Consider the following 19,343-nt stretch of genomic DNA (forward strand, 5'->3'; position numbering starts at 1 on the left):
TTCTTATTTTAATAACGGGAGTTTGTTGAATTTAGCGTACAGTCAAGAAAAGTCTAGCAAAGTCCTTTATTTTTTAAAAATTTCTTTCATTATTTATTAATTAGTTATCATGATATAGAAATATGCATGTTCTTTACAAGGAAGTAGAGTTTACAAGTGCGCTTCAAAGTTTTACATACCGATACATTGTATAAGCCTGGGCTTATATTGGTGGGACCAATATTATAGAAAAATTCCGACTCTCTAAATTCAATAAAATATGCATTATGTCTGCTAATATTACTACAGTAATATTCTAATGTCTATTCAAGAATGTTGATGCGAAAATTGGGCATTAAGAGTGCAATTACCTGACCTCATATACCAGCTACAATCATTTGCAGAGTAAGAAACAGAATATCCAAACTTCGGCATTTTGCTGCTGAAATATTGTATATCATGTTAAAAAAAAAAAAATTTAAAACACCCAAGCATTAAATGAATTAAATCATATCATGTACATATCTGTCCGGACAAATGGTACTGTATAGTGGACAATTTAGTAATTTTTTGATAAATCCTCCTTGAGAAGCCTCAATATAATCAGAAAATAGTCAAACTAGTTTTGTTAGTTTGTAGAAGAACCTAGCTGTACTGTGTCAAATTTTAGGTCTCCAGGTTGAATTATGGAAATATGTATGGAAATGTTCAAAAGGTGTCCGGTTGATGGTCCTAGACCAGTAGTGTTGAAAGACAATAAAAGTCGTGAAACTCAGTAACTTTCTGAATGGATGCAAGACACCGAGACGATTTTAGAAACTTCTTAAATCCTTGTGTTTTGGATATATATGACTTAAGGCCTAAACAGACGGTAGGATTTTGAAGTACAACACCAATTAAAACTAAGATGTACAGACAAATCTTAATGTGTGAAGGCTACTATTTCTTGATTTCGGAAACCTTAAGTCTAGATCAGGGTCTTTCAAATAGAAAGATTTTTAAATAACATCATGTCGTTAAAAAAAAATTTTCATTTTTGGCTCTTGTATTTAATATTCGCCATTTTCTTTAACACTTAAATAATTTGCGTATAGCAAACTATACCGAGTTATACCGAGACATGTTTAATTGTAGCAAAAAGGGTTTACATAGTGTGTTTCCAGACCATGCTATTTGAAAGACCCTGCATGTCTAGATGTAAGGGATAGGACATGTTCTATTTTGAAAATCTTGTCGTATATATTTTTACAGACCTCCCACAATGACAAGTAACAGATAACCAAATTATCTCCTGATAATGGGTTTAATGAATGAAATTCCAGAACAATTAGGGCTAAAAGGTAAACATAGTAGTAAGATGGGGTAAAAATGATGTTGAAAAACTCTTCAGGAGACTGAAAGTTGCGTTATGTTCGAATTCCGAAAGTAGTCACGGTATTGAATTGTTCTCTAATTAGGGGAGGGTGGTTTAGTTTGTAGGCGGCCGGATTAGCTTATTTCATAGAGTCACAGTACGGTGGTCCCAGGGTACCAGGTTTGATCTCCGGTCAGGCTTCAACATTTAAAATATATATATAGTATATATATTTAAATTGAGGTTTTCAATCAATTACTCATGGCGAAGAAAGTATTAGTGGGAGTAAAGTATGTAAAGGGATCAATGGTAAAGGGATCATTTTAGTGGAAACCTCAAGATGAATTCTAACAGTGTAGAATTACCGTCCTGAATGCAAGTGTTGTATAGCTTTGAAAAACTGCTACATCTTATCTCTAATGTAGTGCTGTAACAACTAAATCCTACCGTCCTGTTTGAGGCCCTTAGATGAATTTCCTCCTCCAAAATTGAAGTGCTTGTAAATTTAATATTCCATATTGTTTTGTTTTTTGATAACTAACCGTTTTATCGAATAAATAAACACAAGTACTTCAACACCGTATTACCGTGCGGCAGTGATGGGCAGATCACTTGCCAGTGATGGCAGATATCTGAAAATTACCGATCGATACATGTTAGGTTATAAATTTTGGTTGGTTTAATTATATTACACAAATACGCGCCCCATTTTCATTGCTATAAAAACTATTGTCCATTGAATGGAGAATCACGTAAGGTAATTTTGGACTCGTTTTTCCTGTTTTAAGACTATTTCAGCAGGTTTTAAAAGTGACCAGCCTCGGAAAAAAATCCCGTTTAAAATGTCTGTTTTCTGTTCAAAATATCTCAAGTTTAAAGTAAATGCGCAGATGTCCCTGTTATCAAACTAGACGTTCATCCATTTGGGTCACGCAAGCCAAATATCTCCCCCGGAGTCTTTTCTTAAAATTTTCCCCAGACGCTAAATTTGGGCCCGGGTTTAAGAAAAAATCCCTGCCTTGTGGGGCAGATAATTTTTAAATGCCCCCGTCGATGGCAGAAATCCCAAAATGAAAGTGGTTTAACCCATTTTTGACAGAAAATCAAGTTCAATCTTTATAAATCCTCTTTTTTGCGCCCTTTTAGTGGAATTGAGACGAAAAAAACCAAATCATTTCTAAAAAATTTTTTCCAAAAATAAAAAAAGTTTTTAAATTTGGGGAAAATGTGCATGGGAATAAAAAGTTTTTTGGAAACCAGCATTTTTCCCAATCCCAAACAGTGTTTGTTTTATTCCCACAAAATTGCACTATAAATAGAGAAATGAAACATGAAAAACTTCATTTTTCTATATTCATGCATGTGTTGTTGGGATCTGCTGTGTCTGTCAGTTTACATGCATACAAACTATATGCATCTTAAGTTTTAAGCAGCGCACTCCCTTTTTAAGACATAACGCCAATTGCATATTACAGCAAGTAACTTCTGGTAAGTGGATATTCACTTGCTAGCATATGACAGTTATTTTCTCGAGGTAATTAATGTTCATCGCTTTATGACAAAAATAAAGGCTGAAATTTACTTAATCGCGGCAGATTAATAAGTTATTAAATTGAATGTAATAAAGGGGAGACTATTAACCTCGCAAACTGGCATCAGTGTATCATAAAAACCCAATGTATTTAATGTAAAATGGAAAGAAATATTATTGACAGTTCAAATATTTTCCTATATTATCAAAGTTCTTGAAAAACACGACAACGTGGATTCATTTCTTTAAACTTTTAAATGTTTGTAATAGCGGCTATTGTAGTTTGGCCCTTTGAATTACATTTAACTATGCTAAACTATTAACAACAGTTCTAACATCACGTACTCCCATTTAACTATACATTTTTTTCATTCATTTTAGTTGTATCCATGACAACTTATAAAGATGAACTTTGAATGATTCATATCACAAGATGAAAATAAATCCTGTTTTTATAGGAAAAAACTAGAATATTTGGTTTGTTATATACTTTTTCTCTAGTTTTTGACCTTTTCGAATTCATAAGACTTCTCTTTAATTTTGTATATTGCCTGAATTAAGAATAAAAGTAGTCCGGCAAAAACACCATTCAAAATACGGAAATATGTTTCGCTGCAGTGAAAAATAAATCTTACAGTGAGGCAATGGCTCCAATACTGGTACATCTTGTGCAAATTCAAATGTTTCCTCGCTGGAATGGTTTTCTTAGATGTCTTTTTCAGTAAGACTTTTGGTCTTGTAAACCTCTGCCAAAATGTCACAGTCAAATAATCTCACTATTTAACAGTCTCCTTTTAAAGATTCATCAAGAAAACGAGCCATCTAATGGAGCCATTGCCTCGTCTTAATCATCGAAAGGTTCATCTTTATAAGTTGTCATGGTTACAAACTAAAATGAATGAAAAAATATATAGTTAAATGGAAGCACGGGTGTTAGAAACCCGTTGTTTTAAAAGTTTTAGCATAAGTAAATGTAAATTTAAAAGGAAACTACAACGCCCTTTTCAAAAATAAAATTTAAAAGGGAAATGAATCCACGGGTTGGGGGTGGGTTTTTAAAAACTTTATAATATAGGAAAATTTTTAAAAGGGCAATTTAAAATTAAACTTTTCCCTTTTTACATTTAAAATACATTGTTTTTTGATAACTGATGCCAGTTGCGAGGTTAATAAATCTCCCCTTTTTTCATCAAAATTTTAAAAAACCCTTATAACTGCGCCGAAAAAGTAAATTTTTGCCTTTTTTTTCATAAAGCATGAAAATTAAATTTCCCCGGAAAATAATGCATGTGCTAGCAAAAGAAAAATCCCCTTAAGAAGTTACTTGCTGTAAAATGAATTGGGTTATGTCTTAAAAAGGGGGTGCGCTGCTAAACCCTAAGATGCATATAGTAATCGTAATGCATGTAACGACAGACACAACAGATCAAGCACAACATGCAGAAATAGAAAAATGAAAAGTTTTTCATGTTCATTTCTCTATTTATAGTGCAATTTGTCGTACTAAATCATCACTGTTGTATTGTAACTGGCATGTTGCTTAAAAACGGTTTTTTTCGATGCACATACCGCATTAATAACTTTTCTATCTTGAGGAAAATATTAGAAATGATAGTTTTTTACACGTCCTCAATTCCGACTAAAAGGACGCAAAAAAAGAGGAATTTGATAAAAAGATTGAACTTGATTTTCTGTCAGAATGTTAGCCACTTTCATTGGTATTTCTGCCATCGACGGCAGCATTTATAATATTAATCTGCCTACAACGGCAGCATTTTTTTCTTCGACCGGACAAGAATTTAGGCGTCTGAAAACTTTCAAGAAAGACTCACGGGGTAGTATTTGAGCTTGCGTGACCCCAATGGCATAGAACGGTCTATGGGTTGAATAACAGGAAATCCTGCCATTTACTTTAAACTTGAGATATTGAACAGAAAAACAGACATTTTCCACGGATTTTCCGAGGCTGTCACCCTTTAACCTGCTGAAAATAGTCTTTTAAAACAGGAAAAAAAACGAGTCCAAAATTACCTTACAGTATCTCCATTCAATGGACAATAGTTTTATAGCAATGAAATGGGCCGTATTTGTGTAATATAATTAAACCAACCAAATTAATAACCTACCTGTATCGATCGGTAATTTTCAGATATCTGCCATCACTGCAGTGATCTGCCATCACTGCCGCCGGTAATACGGTGTGTACTTCAAGGACAGAAAATATCTAAGTTGTATTGCCTACTTTACATACATGTAGCTTATATATTTCGTTTCGGTTTAAAGATGTTTGATACTAGGTTAAATACTGAGGCGTCTTAATCTTAAATAACTATGTTGCATTATCAGTATGATAGCTCATTACGCTCAAATACTTATTGCTCTATTAAGATAACCTCTGATATAATGTTAATATACTCATATAGAAATATATAATCATATAGAAGCTTATATATATGTATATGAAACTATTTAACTTGAACTAATTTATGTCTTTTTAATTATATAAAAAAAGTACATTTGTCATAATTATGTATCATATGCTAATCGTTTATATATTTCATGTTGTATGTGTTGTAAACGCTGAAAAAGCGGAAATAAAAACTATATACTTTTCGGGCACTTTTTTTAAACATTTTTCTATACAGATTTCACAATTTCTAACATAGAGACCTGACAATTTGACACAGTACAGCTAGGTTCTTCTCCTAACTAACAAACTAGTTTATTTATTTCTGCTTATATTGACACTTTTATCTGAGGCCTGTCGGGCCCAAAGGTTAAAAAAAGTAAACCCCAAAAATTTTTTCAAAACTACAGGGACCCAAGTGTCTGGACGGAAATTGTACAAAGACATTTATTTTATTTAAGGGTTAAAAAGCTTTTGGGTTTTTAATTTTTTTTAAAATGATTTGGGGTGGAAAATTTAATTGCTGAAATTATTTTTTCCAAAATTTCAAATTTTTTAGCTGGGTTTTATGAAGGGCAGGTATTCACCCTTGATGCCCAAAAAATTTTCAGCGTAAACATTCTTGAAATATACGATAAAATATTACCATTCACGGAAGATGAAATAAATTTTATTAATCATAGAAGAAACATGCATGTTGATAATAAAGTGACTGATAGATCGAAAACCACTGAACAAAGAAAAAAACTAAAATAAGCATTTTTGGGGCCGTCCGCGGGTTTGATGGTTGTCCGGTTTTGATGGACTCCAACCAGTACAGGCAACTATTGTTTAATTTAAATCAAATTTATTCTAATTTTTGGCGTGGACGAGAGGAATTTAGTGTAAATTCAAGTACAATGTATAAAGTATCGCCGTAAAGTCTTGCAATGTCTAGTAAAGTCCGTCATTTTAGAAATTTCTATCATTATTAAACACTATTTTAATATTCAAAAGAGTAGTGTTTTCTTTGGAAATTACTTTAAGTTGTTTTTTTAAGTATTTTTATTCTTATTTAGAAAACGGAGGTTTGTGGAATTTAGCGTAAAAACAAGCAAAGACCGTTTTATAAATATCTTATATAATATTCGACAGAGGAATATGAGCTTTTGAAGCTATTTCTAGACACAAAATGTTTAATTTTAATTAAACGAATTCGTATATTAATAACGGAGGCTTGCGCATACATTGTACATGGAATTTAACGTTCAGGACAAAGACAGTTATATTATAGATTTCTATCAATTTTTTAACATGATTTCAAAATTTAGTAAAGAAAGTATGTTCTTTGGAACTTAAGTTTAAGAAAGCAAGAGCCACCGCCGGGCGGGGGCAACGAAAATCTTAACGTTTCCTTTTTATAAAATTAATCGGTCTATTTTGTCACATTAGTTGTGTCTATATATTTTGTATATATAAATATACTATTATATATATAAAAAGAAACACGCAATTCTATAAATAGAAACACGCAATTCTATAAATAGAAAATTCTAAAGATAGATACACGTGATGTCACTTGGTGGAGTCACGTGATGAAGTCACGTGGTTGAGTCATGTGGTGGTGTCACGTGGTTGAGTCACGTGGTGGTGTCACGTGGTGGAGTCACGTGGTGGTGTCACGTGGTGGAGTCAAGTGGTGGTGTCACAAGTGACATGGTGGAGTAACGTGGTGAACTCACGTGGTTGACTCACGTGGTGGAGTAGTCATGTGGTGGAGTAGTCACGTGGTAGAGTAGTCACGTGGTGGAGTAGTCACGTGGTGGATTCTTGGGTGGAGTCATGTGGTGGAGTCACATTCAAAAATAACAAACTTACAGCCAATAATAGCCAAAAAAATTAAAATTTCAATAATTTGACCTTCAGAGTCAAGGTTATTTATGAGTGAAGGTCAATGTCTGTCTGGTTATTTATAAGGGTTATCCTTGAAGATTATTATGTTCAAGTTTGTAGACAACCCATTCAAAAATAACAAAGTTACAGCCAATAATAGCATGAACAAGCAAAATTTGGACTTTTAACCTTGAAGGTCAAAGTCATTTATGGATGAAGGTCAAGTTTAGTGTAGTCTACTGAAAGGTCTTGTCCCAAGGGTTGTTGTGGCCAAGTATGAAGACAATACACCAAGAAATAAAAAAGTTATGAACCAGGTACAAGTTTGCGGACGGCAACGGCAACGCCGCCGCGACTATAGCTATACCTCTACTTTTTTTTTCAAAAAAAAAGTCGAGCTAAACGTGGCGGAGTCACGTGGTGGTGTCACGTGGTGGTGACAAGGTCTTGTCCTTAAGTATGTTCTGTTATAATATGAAGTTGATCCCTTCAATAATAGCAAAGTTACAGCCAGTTACAGCAATAACAATGAAAAGGTCAAGGTAATTAATGAGTGAAGGTCAAGGTCTGTCGGGTTATTTTTATGTGTTATCCTTGAAGATTATCATGTTCAAGTTTGAAGACAATCCATTCAAAAATAACAAAGTTACAGCCAATAATAGCCAAAAAAATGAAAATTTCAATAATTTGACCTTCATAGTCAAGGTTATTTATGAGTGAAGGTCAATGTCTGTCTGGTTATTTATAAGGGTTATCCTTGAAGATTATTATGTTCAAGTTTGAAGACAATCCATTCAAAAATAACAAAGTTACAGTCAATAATAGCCAAAAAAATGAAAATTTCAATAATTTGACCTTCATAGTCAAGGTTATTTATGAGTGAAGGTCAATGTATGTCTGGTTATTTTTAAGGGTTATCCTTGAAGATTTTTATGTTCAAGTTTGAAGACAATCCATTCAAAAATAACAAAGTTACAGTCAATAATAGCCAAAAAAATGAAAATTTCAATAATTTGACCTTCAAAGTCAAGGTCATTTATGAGTGAAGGTCAAGGTCTGTCGGGTTATTTTTAAGGGATATCCTTGAAGATTATTATGTTCAAGTTTGAAGATAACCCATTCAAAAATAACAAAGTTACAGCCAATAACAGCATGAACAAGCCAAATTTGGACTTTTAACCTTGAAAGTCAAGGTCATTTATGGATGAAGGTCAAGTTTAGTGTGGTCTATTGAAAGGTCTTGTCCCAAGGGTTGTTGTGGCCAAGTATGAAGACAATACACCAAGAAATAAAAAAAGTTTGATCCTGGTACAAGTTTGCGGACGGCAACGCCGCCGAGACTATAGCAATACCTCTACTTTTTTCAAAAAAAAGGGGAGCTAAAAATGTTTAATTTTGATAAAATGTATTTTTTTGAGGGCGGGGGGTGTAGAATATCATCATTATTTAAAATGTTGCAATATTTTTCAAGTATGTACATGTATGTTGTTTGGAAGATAATTTTCATTATTTCGACTTAAAAGTTAATGAAGTAATGTGTGTATTGTATCTATATGTTTATTATTATATTTACCTAAGTCCCATTTGCTTATACGAAAAACTCATGTATATTACATTATACCGTATACCAGTGTAATCACTTATTATGATTAGTGTTCTGTTTCACCACTTTCTTATTCAAAACTTCAACATTTTAATTTCTGGTGTGATAATGGGCAAATTACAGGCACGGTGCTAACTATAACTATAAGTTAGTAGTTAGGTTCAAATTAATTGTTCTTGTCGGGTGTACATAAATCCCACCCTGATCTTATAACTTCATCTTGAAATATTCTATAAAAATGACATTACCACAGTAACGACACTTTCCTTCTTTCTCATCTTTTCTTTGTGGGGTTCTGCTGTGCTTATTTGTTTGTAGACATATAGCTATGTAGCCACATCTTTCAGGCGTCTCATCAGTAAAATTACCTCTACGCTTGAAATGCTGGGCAATATATTTTTATAAATTCTCACTTAAAATTATTATCAGGTTAGATCAACATCAACTTTCCTTGCATTCTAGATCTAGTATATATTTGTATATATAATGCATGCATGGTTTACATGGTAGTTCTGAATATTCTTTGTGGAAATTTTTTATTTTGTTATTTTTTTTACAATTTTTATTAAATTATCTCTTTTTTTGGGAACGGGGGGGGGGGGGGATGAGTGTGGCAATCGCAACTTTCCCGCTTTTTTGTCAATCTTCGTCGAAGGGTTCCAAATTGGACTTAGAAGTAGCTCTAGGACATTCTGTGTTTAGTATGATTTAGGGTCCTTGTGAGAGTTCTCTCCGGCATGGAGTTAAATATATAAATCTATATATTTAATTGTTGTCTCTGGGTATAATATTGTGTATATCTTGCAGGACTAAGGCAAAAAAGAAAGAAACATTATTTATATTCATCTGATAATTAATTTTCGAAAATTAACCCATATTTTAAATACCCCCGTTAATGTATGAATTTATAATGTAATTTTATTGAAATAGATTCGCCCCTGTGCCCTAGTTTAACACAATCGGAACATCTTGGCTATTATCAATTATAACAATTGTTCTAATCCGAGGTTAGACGAAGAGGGCCGAGATAATGCGAATGAGATCAACTTTTTCTTTTGATATCGAAAGTAGGAATTCTAAGGTTATTTTATAGTGATCATCCGTTTCTCAATTCAACAATAATTTGTGTTATTTGAGACAGACTGTATGAAATAAAAGAATTTAATGAACGATATCGCATGGAGAATGTCATTATTCGTTAACTCTTCACAATTGAGGTAAGTGTACTTCGTTTCGCAAAATATACCGTACATTATTAAAGTGAATTACTTATCATTCTCAAAGATACATGTATATATACATGCGGCGCATGACAGAATATTTTGATACTCGCGAGGATTAACCTTGAGAACGGCGATCGCCGCCATAACTATTTTGTGAGAAAAAAAATGTCAAAAACATGTAATGGCTTATCTACACTCGTAAACAACTTCTCCTGTTTTCAAGGCGACTGTGGCTTTTGTCACAGACGCTGGCCAACGTGATACGCCCCTGTAAACAATCTATCAAAACTTTTTTAATATTTAAACACGAATATTGAGACTTGATGGTATCTACGGTATTTTTTTCAAATATGTAAAAATTGTTTGAAAACCATTTTTATCGTTGTAATAGATGTCCCATTCGTGTTTAAATATTAAAATAGTTTGATAGAGTGTTCACAGGGGCGTATCAAGCCTATGCGACTTTTGTCTCTATTACAACAATAAAACTGGTTTTCAATTTTGTTTACATATATCATGAAAAAAATACCGTATACCATCAAGTCTCAATTGATGGTAGAAATCTATAGCTTATTTTTCATATATGAAAACCAGTTTTATCATGTCTAGTACATATAGTGTTTAAATATTTTTGATAGAGCATTGTGTACACCGGTCTTACTAACGATATTTGAGACTGGTGTGTATAGAGTGTTTACAGGGGCGTATCACATTGGGGGCAGAATCTGACCCAAGCGTCTGTGGATTATGTATGACAGTCTATGACAGTCCCTAATAAGACTGATAGTAACTGCACCAGTTGAAAACCTAGCTGTGCTTGTTTTCTCCAGGGCCCCCAGGTATATGTAATAACACTTTGAAATGTTTGGCAGCTTGAGCACCGACATCTTTAAGTCTTGGCTGCAACCTCTGTTGTGCAGGTCACTTGGGACTGGACCGGGTCGGGGTCTCACAGGACTGGGCGTCGAGCGAAGCTGCTGGTCAGCTGGTCCATGTTGGCCTAAATTTATACATCTGTTTAGGTTTCTCGGAGCTCCCCCCCCCCCCCCCCCAACTGTGGTTTCCTTCAAAAGACCTCTTTCAAAACGCTGTACGGCTTCAATCGTTTTTCTGGAATTATTTAAATTTTTTAAAAATATTGAATAGGACCGATTGCCCGAGTTTAACGCAACTTTCAACAATATTTATCAGTCATATAGTGATTGTATTAAAGGATCTGAACTGGTTCGTTATCATTGTACGTTCTTCTTTCCCACATGATGGGAGATCGCTGGCCTTAGTAATATCTATTATTTTTCGTTGAATGATTGATTATTTACCGATATAACCTTTTAATGCTAAGCGCTAAGCATTAAGGGAGCTGTCACCCTACCATTTTTCATGTCTTTCGTAACTATACGATCAGTTGTATATTGGTTATAGGCAAGAATGATTGATGATTTCATGATGTAACAATCTTTTTGCAACTCAATGATGTAAATTGTAAGTCATAAAAAATGTAAAACCACCGTTGTTGTCATAACAAAAACAACAACAAACAAAAATGAATTATAAAGTGTAGGAAATAACCCATTTTCAATTTTAGATAATCTTTGGCGAGTGACATACCGCCCATAAGCATGAGGTACAAAATGCCGCCGCAATGTGGGTAACCACGTGACGCGCCTGTCACTTTACATATATTTTGTGCATAAATATTTCAAGAAAATCAAACTTGAAAAAAGTGTACTGTAGTTTTAAGGAAAAGAAAGATTCAATGTCCAAGTAATATTTTACATATTATGTGTGATTAATGACAGATTTTCAGTATTTATCATCATATTTCTATACTTCCTTATTTACGCAATACAAGCTATTTTCCGCATATTCTGACTTTTTTTTAGTAATTTTGGTATAAGTGCAGTTTGCATTGCGTAAATTACCTTCTTTGTTTTCTATACAACATTTAAATTTAAATACATTTTCATCATAATATTTTTTATTGATATCCGTTATTTAATCAATTCATTTTGGAAGGAAAAAACGTGTGTTTATCTTTGGTTTCTTGAACCAACTTTAATATATGAATTTCTAACAAAAGATTGATTGTTTTGAAATGCACTTGTTAATGTCACTCAGAAATGATGCTATATGATAATGATTATGTACTATGTACAAATTAAAAGTTTTGTTCTGTATTTAATATTGTTATCAGTCGATGAAAATACTATTGATAAAATAATCTCACATTTTACACATTTTGTAATTTTTCATTTCAGTTAAGAACAACTTGCTGCAATATTTGTTATCATTTATACCACACCGTCACGTGATGTCACGATTACTGAAGATATTGTAAGTGGACTTAATTTTACATTTGTCATATATAATACTACAGTGGGTTCAATTTAACTGATTACTAGTAGCTAAGTGGAGGGGCCGGTCTACCATGTAAAGACGAATTTTACGATATTGCAGATTTTTGTATGCCATTATTTTAATCTTAGTTGTCAAAACAAATGCATGTATATATTAAGTAAGGTCAGCCTTAAAATTATCTTTGTTTCCCCTCCCGCTACCCATGCCAGATTTAGAAGGATAGGTAGTTAGGTAGGTAGATAAACTTTTTTTATCCAAACTACAATATGTATTTATTCGCTTTCTAAAATTATAGCGAATTCAAAACTAATTGAAGTCTGTTTAAAGTTTAGAATCGTATTTTCAAAGTTTTATTCAACATATAAACCAATTTTATACCTACAATTCAAAAACATGAGAAAGTTTAAAAGATGTAATTATCATTCCATAAAAAGATAAACATCTGGTTTTTTTTATGCTTTTCTTTTTACTAGGAAATAAAATATTTCGGGTAGCTGTGATTTTGGGAAGGGAAACAAACACTATTTTAGTTTAGGTCTTATGTAAGATGAACATTCTTAAAAATTTAAATCGACACTCGATTACGTTGTAATTCGCTAGAAAACTGGTATGGCTCGCTGTCACTTTACTTTTAGCCCGCAAATATTCCACATTGACGTTTTAGCGTTCAAGACAATGTTCCGAATGTCGCTCGTTGTCCACCTCTATTTATTGCATTCAGAGTGGTAGTTCACACACGTTTATAGATAAAAAAAACCCCACATGTACCTGGCAGAAAAACTACAATACCGATACAATACTAAATGATTGTACTTAACTTGTGAAAAAAATGTCCAATCGGACTTAGTTTTAGTCTAAATTACACGCAGTTTGAGTCATTTATTTCATTTACGAAATGTATATATGTCTGTCTGCGAGTGTGGGTGGTTCCAGTGAGGGTAAGGAGATATTCAAAACTAAATCTGTTTGTGTACTTGTAGGTTAGTTTGTATTTGTGTAGCAGCTAACAATAGTCTAGTACAAGGCTGCCTGAGATCTGGACCATCTGATGAAGATTTCAGGGCCTTACGAGAAGAAGTCCGATCCGTAAAGAGAGAACTTCATCACCTAGAGAACAAGCACGAAAATTTTGTGTCCGAGTCAAGAGGTCGAAAGTCTAATACAGAGGCAACTGTAAACAATGCGGAATCAATAATTAGACGCTTGGATGAACTTGAGGTAAAACAAAGTGAATTAGAACAAAATACAAAAGCTGCTAATGCTACAAAACAACTTATTAAGAAAACTGTGGATAACTTGGAGAAGCAAATCAATGATAAAATAAAAACTTTGCATAATGTGTTAGCTGAGTTGGAAGAAAAATTAAAAAAAGGCCATGGTGCGCTAGAAGGTTCCATGCAGAACATAGAGACCTCTACAAAAAAGAAATTTGAAGAAATTCGCAAAGTCCTCAAGGAAAACGGAGAAACTGCTGAAGAAAAACATGTTTTTATTTTAGATTCACTTGATAAATTAAATAGTGCTGTTAACTCTGATTTGAAAACGAAGGTTGCTGATTTTGATATGCACATAACTTCAATACGAACCTCAAAAGACGAGGCAGATAAACTTTTAGAAGAACTGCAAACAGTTGTCGAAAAGATTCGTCCAAACACATTCAATAAAGGTAAGAATTTATCGCTATAGTTACATTAAGAGTAACAGACTTTTTATACCCCGCACAACAAAGTTGTAAGGGGGTATACTGGAATCAGCTTGTCCGACTGTCCGGCCGTCCGTCGGTTTTTTCTTGTCCGCCCAATAACTTAAGATTCCTTTGACCCTTAGTCTTCATATTTGGCATGGAGGTTAGTCATGATTAGTAGATGACCCCTATTGATTTTGAGGTCACTAGGTCAAAGGTAAAGGTCACAGGGACCTTGACTTCAAAAAGCATGTTCGCCCAATAACTTAAGATTCCTTTGACCTACAGTCTTCATATTTGGCATGGAGGTTAGTCATGATTAGTAGATGACCCCTATTGATTTTGAGGTCACCAGGTTAAAGGTCAAGGTCACAGGGGCCTTGACTTCAAAAAGCTTGTCCGCCCAATAACTTAAGATTCCTTTGACCTACAGTCGTCATATTTGGCATGAAGCTTAGTCATGATTAGTAGATGACCCTTATTGATTTTGAGGTCACCTGGTCAAAGGTCAAGGTCACAGGGGCCTTGACTTCAAAAAGCTTGTCCGCCCAATAACTTAAGATTCCTTTGACCAATAGTCTTCATATTTGGCATGGAGGTTAGTCATGATTAGTATATGACCCCTATTGACTTTGAGGTCACCGGGTCAAAGGTCAAGGTCACAGGGGCCTTGACTTCAAAAAGCTTGTCCGCCAAATAACTTAAGATTCCTTTGACCCACAGTCTTCATATTTGGCATGGAGGTTAGTCATGATTAGTAGATGACCCCTATTGACTTTGAGGTCACCAGGTCAAAGGTCACAGGGGCCTTGACTTCAAAAAGCTTGTCCGCCCAATAACTTAAGATTCCTTTGACCCACAGTCTTCATATTTGGCATGGAGGTTAGTCATGATTAGTAGATGACCCCTATTGACTTTGAGGTCACCAGGTCAAAGGTCAAGGTCACAGGGACCTTGACTTCAAAAAGCTTGTCCGCCCTATAACTTAAGATTCCTTTGACCCACAGTCTTCATGTTTGGCATGGAGGTTAGTCATGATTAGTAGATGACCCCTATTGATTTTGAGGTCACCAGGTCAAAGGTCAAGGTCACAGGGACTTTGACTTCAAAAAGTTTGTCTGCCCAATAACGTTAGATTCCTTTGACCCACAGTCTTCATATTTGGCATGGATGTTAATCATGATTAGTAGATGACCCCTTTAGATTCTGAGGTCACTGGATCAAAGGTCAAGTTCATAGGGACTTTGACTTCAAAAAGTTTGTCTGCCCAATAACTTTAGATTCCTTTGACCTACAGTCGTCATATTTGGCATGAAGCTTAGTCATGATTAGTAGATGACCCTTATTGATTTTGAGGTCACCAGGTCAAAGGTCAAGGTCACAGGGGCCTTGACTTCAAAAAGCTTGTCCGCCCAATAACTTAAGATTCCTTTGACCAATAGTCTTCATATTTGGCATGGAGGTTAGTCATGATTAGTAGATGACCCCTATTGACTTTGAGGTCACCAGGTCAAAGGTCAAGGTCACAGGGGCCTTGACTTCAAAAAGCTTGTCCGCCAAATAACTTAATATTTCTTTGACCCACAGTCTTCATATTTGGCATGGAGGTTAGTCATGATTAGTAGATGACCCCTATTGACGTTGAGGTCACCAGGTCAAAGGTCAAGGTCACAGGGGCCTTGACTTCAAAAAGCTTGTCCGCCCAATAACTTAAGATTCCTTTGACCCACAGTCTTCATATTTGGCATGGAGGTTAGTCATGATTAGTAGATGACCCCTATTGACTTTGAGGTCACCAGGTCAAAGGTCAAGGTCACAGGGACCTTGACTTCAAAAAGCTTGTCCGCCCTATAACTTAAGATTCCTTTGACCCACAGTCTTCATGTTTGGCATGGAGGTTAGTCATGATTAGTAGATGACCCCTATTGATTTTGAGGTCACCAGGTCAAAGGTCAAGGTCACAGGGACTTTGACTTCAAAAAGTTTGTCTGCCCAATAACGTTAGATTCCTTTGACCCACAGTCTTCATATTTGGCATGGATGTTAATCATGATTAGTAGATGACCCCTTTAGATTCTGAGGTCACTGGATCAAAGGTCAAGTTCATAGGGACTTTGACTTCAAAAAGTTTGTCCACCCATTAACTTTAGATTCCTTTGACCCACAGTCTTCATATTTGGCATGGATGTTGATCATGACTATAAGGTGACCCCTATTGATTTTGAGGTCACTGGGTCAAAGGTCACAGGGACCTTGACAAAAAAAAAGCTTTTCTTCTCAATTGCTAAAGAATGTCCTGTCCGCAATGTATTGATTTTGACATTTTCACATTTGAAGCATGTAGAATACATAACTTAGCAATGCATTGGCTAAGTAACCTCAGATTTGGCAGGGAGGTTGTCCTTGAGCTCTTGATTCTGACAAAGTGGTATGCGGGGGGTATTCACGCCATGATAGTGGCAGTTCTAGTTTTTACAAAATTCACCTGTTTGCTTTACAAAATCTAATGGTTGCAAACAGGGTATGGTAAAAAGACGATTGCCTTATACAGAAATAAACAGAATAAAATGTTTCAACCTCCCACGAAATCGTTTGTTACCATTTAAAAAAATCTTAAGGGTATTACCTCAATTTTCAAAATATGGGTTGCGGTCTAGTGTTTATACTGAAAGTCAATCAAACAAGCCGCACAAACCCCGAGTACTTTGTAATTATTTATTGCAGACGTTTTCGCTAGATTCCTTCAGCAGTGCATTACATATGAGCCGCGTCACGACAACACCAACGTAATGGGTTTGCGACCAGCATGAATCTAGACCAGCTTGCGCATCCGCAGTCTGATCAGGATCCATGCTGTTTGCTTACAAACCGTATTACAAGTAGAGAAACTGATAGCGAACAGCATGGATCCTGATCAGACTGCGCGGATCGCAGGCTGGTCTGGATCCATGCTGGTCGCAAACCCATTATGTTGTTTTTGTCATGACACGGCTTATGTATTTGTGATAGACAACTGCAACAATGTTAGTTCAGTTTATAAAGAATTAGATTGTGTTGATTAGGACGGCTTTTATATCATTTCATTTTTAAAGCAAGATTGGTAATGATGTAATAAAGTTAACAAAGAATACGGAACATATTGAATCCTTAACGTTCTGTCGGCAACAGATTTCACCCATGCGAATTTGTTAATTTTATATGTTTCTTTAGATAGTCATCCTGTGATACAGATATTTGTAACAAACTACCAAGACACATTTAAACAAATATGTATTTACTTTTATTATAACGATGTGTAAGTGTATTTATTGCGTATATGTTTATGTGTGTTTTTATCTGGATAAAAATCTATATATCAGTGTAGACCTTGGACTACAATATATACATATGAGCCGCGTCATGACAAAATCAACATAATGGGTTTGCGACCAGCATGGATCCAGACCAGCCTGCGCCTCCGCGCAGTCTGAGATTCAGGATCCATGCTGTTCGCTTACAAACCCTATTACAAGTAGAGAAACTGATAGCGAACAGCATGGATCCTGATCAGACTGCACGGATACGCAGGCTGGTCTGGATCCATGCTGGTCGCAAACGCATTACGTTGATTTTGTCATGACGCGGCTCATATGTATATATATTTGGTCCCAGTAAACACAATATCAGCCGTCACATCCATGTTGTCTTATCATAGTCTGTACTGTTTGTTATTCTGTCAGTTAATATTTCCCCGAAAATCATGAAAGATGGACAAGTTCATTTAAAATATTAAGCGTGGTAAGAGTTAAATGTTGGACGACACTTACTCTGTAAACCATCTAAGAATACTGATTTTAAAAGATTAATTTTATGAAGAAATATTGTAAAATATACAAACTGTAATAATAACAATAATAATGATAATAATAGAGTATTTATGTAGAGAAGGTGACATACAAATTTTACACAAAAAGAGAACATGTATACTAATTTTTCAGTACCAAGGCTTTTTTCACAGGCTTGGGAAGCAGGGGGTAAATTACACTGTTTATTTGCAAAAGGGGAAGAAAAAACTTAATGTCAATTCAATTTTTTTTGGAAAACTGCATGATTTTAAAGAATTTTTATTTGGGGAAGCAGCCCTGTAACGGACCCTGCTATAGAAAGAAAAAAAGCCCCGACTGTAGACCATCTGATTTAACAATAACAAAGAAATATTAACTATTATAAAAAAGAAAAATACAGTCAAACGTCTGGTTAGCGACCATACAAAGGAAACACCAAAATTGCCCCTTAACGAAACGGTCTCTTAAGAGAAAAAAGTAAAAATTTATGCATGACAAAGAATCCTGTAAATAAATAGTAAGAGGTATAGTTTTCAGAATTAATTGAGCATAAATAAATAATTGAGTCGTGTCATGACAAAACCAACGTAATGCGTTTGCGACCAGCATGGATCCAGACCAGCCTGCGCATCAGCGCAGTATGATCAGGATATATGCTGTTCGCTATCAGTTTCTCTATTTGTAATAGAGTTGGTAAGCGAACAGCATGGATCTTGATCAGACTCCGCGGATGCGGATGTGTACACTGTTGAATTCAGTCAAGTATGCTGTATGATTCACAGGAAAGATTATGATCTAGATATATAATATCATTTTATTTATTTATTTGATTATTTATTTATTTGTTTGTTTCAGACAGTGCAGTAAAGGCGTTTTTGGTCGTTGTCGTGTTTGTTTTGATCCTGGCATTCTGGGTATTCAAATTACAGCAAAGTGTGACAGAACTAAAGAAGTACCCTTAGTCATCAACATAGACATTTTAAGACATTTGTTTCTAAATGTAAATTAATATTTATATTCATACATAGATTAGCACTATACACTTTATTTTATTTATATTTTTTGTTTGTATTTAAAGTGACTGAATGCCCATCCAACTGCAAATAGTGAGTGCATAGTTGAAAGTTAAACTTAAAATTTTGCGATAATTGTTTTCAATTCTACATGTATATTTTACTTTACAAAAACAAAAATCAGCGTGACCCTCCATATTTTTCTGGATGAATTTGAAGCGCTCAGTTTTTTTAAAAAAATAGTTGGGCAGTTCTATTTTTATATATTAATTAGGTAGTTTAATTTTTTTATATATTAATTAGGTAGTTTAATTTAATTCTATTAGTTTATATTTTTTCGAAACATTTTTCTTTCAATTATTGGCCAATCACCATTGTAAAAGTCAATCTTTTGAAATATGTTACTAATTCAACTTGACAGCGAGAAAATGAGCATAATATCAGAAAAGACATGTTTATTTGTTAATAATTGTTAAAAGGTAAAGTGTATAAGGA

General features: G+C 34.5%; 1 protein-coding gene across 2 annotated transcripts; it reads left to right on the top strand.

Moving 5' to 3' along the window:
* Window positions 1–9,740: 9,740 nt before the first annotated feature.
* Window positions 9,741–18,893, top strand: LOC132752018 (uncharacterized). 2 transcript variants are annotated; one of them, XM_060742250.1, is made up of 4 exons: window positions 9,741–9,963; window positions 12,228–12,303; window positions 13,308–13,993; window positions 18,691–18,893. In XM_060742250.1, exons 2-4 carry the CDS (start codon window positions 12,281–12,283, stop codon window positions 18,795–18,797), a joined length of 816 nt encoding a protein of 271 aa, XP_060598233.1. In that variant the 5' UTR covers window positions 9,741–9,963; window positions 12,228–12,280; the 3' UTR covers window positions 18,798–18,893. The 2 variants fall into 2 exon arrangements, with proteins under 2 accessions (XP_060598233.1, XP_060598244.1); XM_060742261.1 differs by lacking the exon at window positions 9,741–9,963 and adding an exon at window positions 11,589–11,733.
* Window positions 18,894–19,343: the final 450 nt, after the last annotated feature.

Source organism: Ruditapes philippinarum, unplaced genomic scaffold (genome assembly GCF_026571515.1).
Source record: "Ruditapes philippinarum isolate M1 unplaced genomic scaffold, ASM2657151v2 ctg3167_1_1_1_1, whole genome shotgun sequence".
Lineage (NCBI taxonomy): Eukaryota > Metazoa > Mollusca > Bivalvia > Venerida > Veneridae > Ruditapes > Ruditapes philippinarum.

Bases quoted from the DNA above. Each gene is read 5' to 3' on its own strand.
- LOC132752018 (XM_060742250.1), top strand. From the start codon at position 12,281: ATGTCACGATTACTGAAGATATT. The intron at 12,304-13,307 runs GTAAGTGGACTT...GTGTACTTGTAG, and splicing joins TCACGATTACTGAAGATATT to GTTAGTTTGTATTTGTGTAG. The intron at 13,994-18,690 runs GTAAGAATTTAT...TGTTTGTTTCAG, and splicing joins TCCAAACACATTCAATAAAG to ACAGTGCAGTAAAGGCGTTT.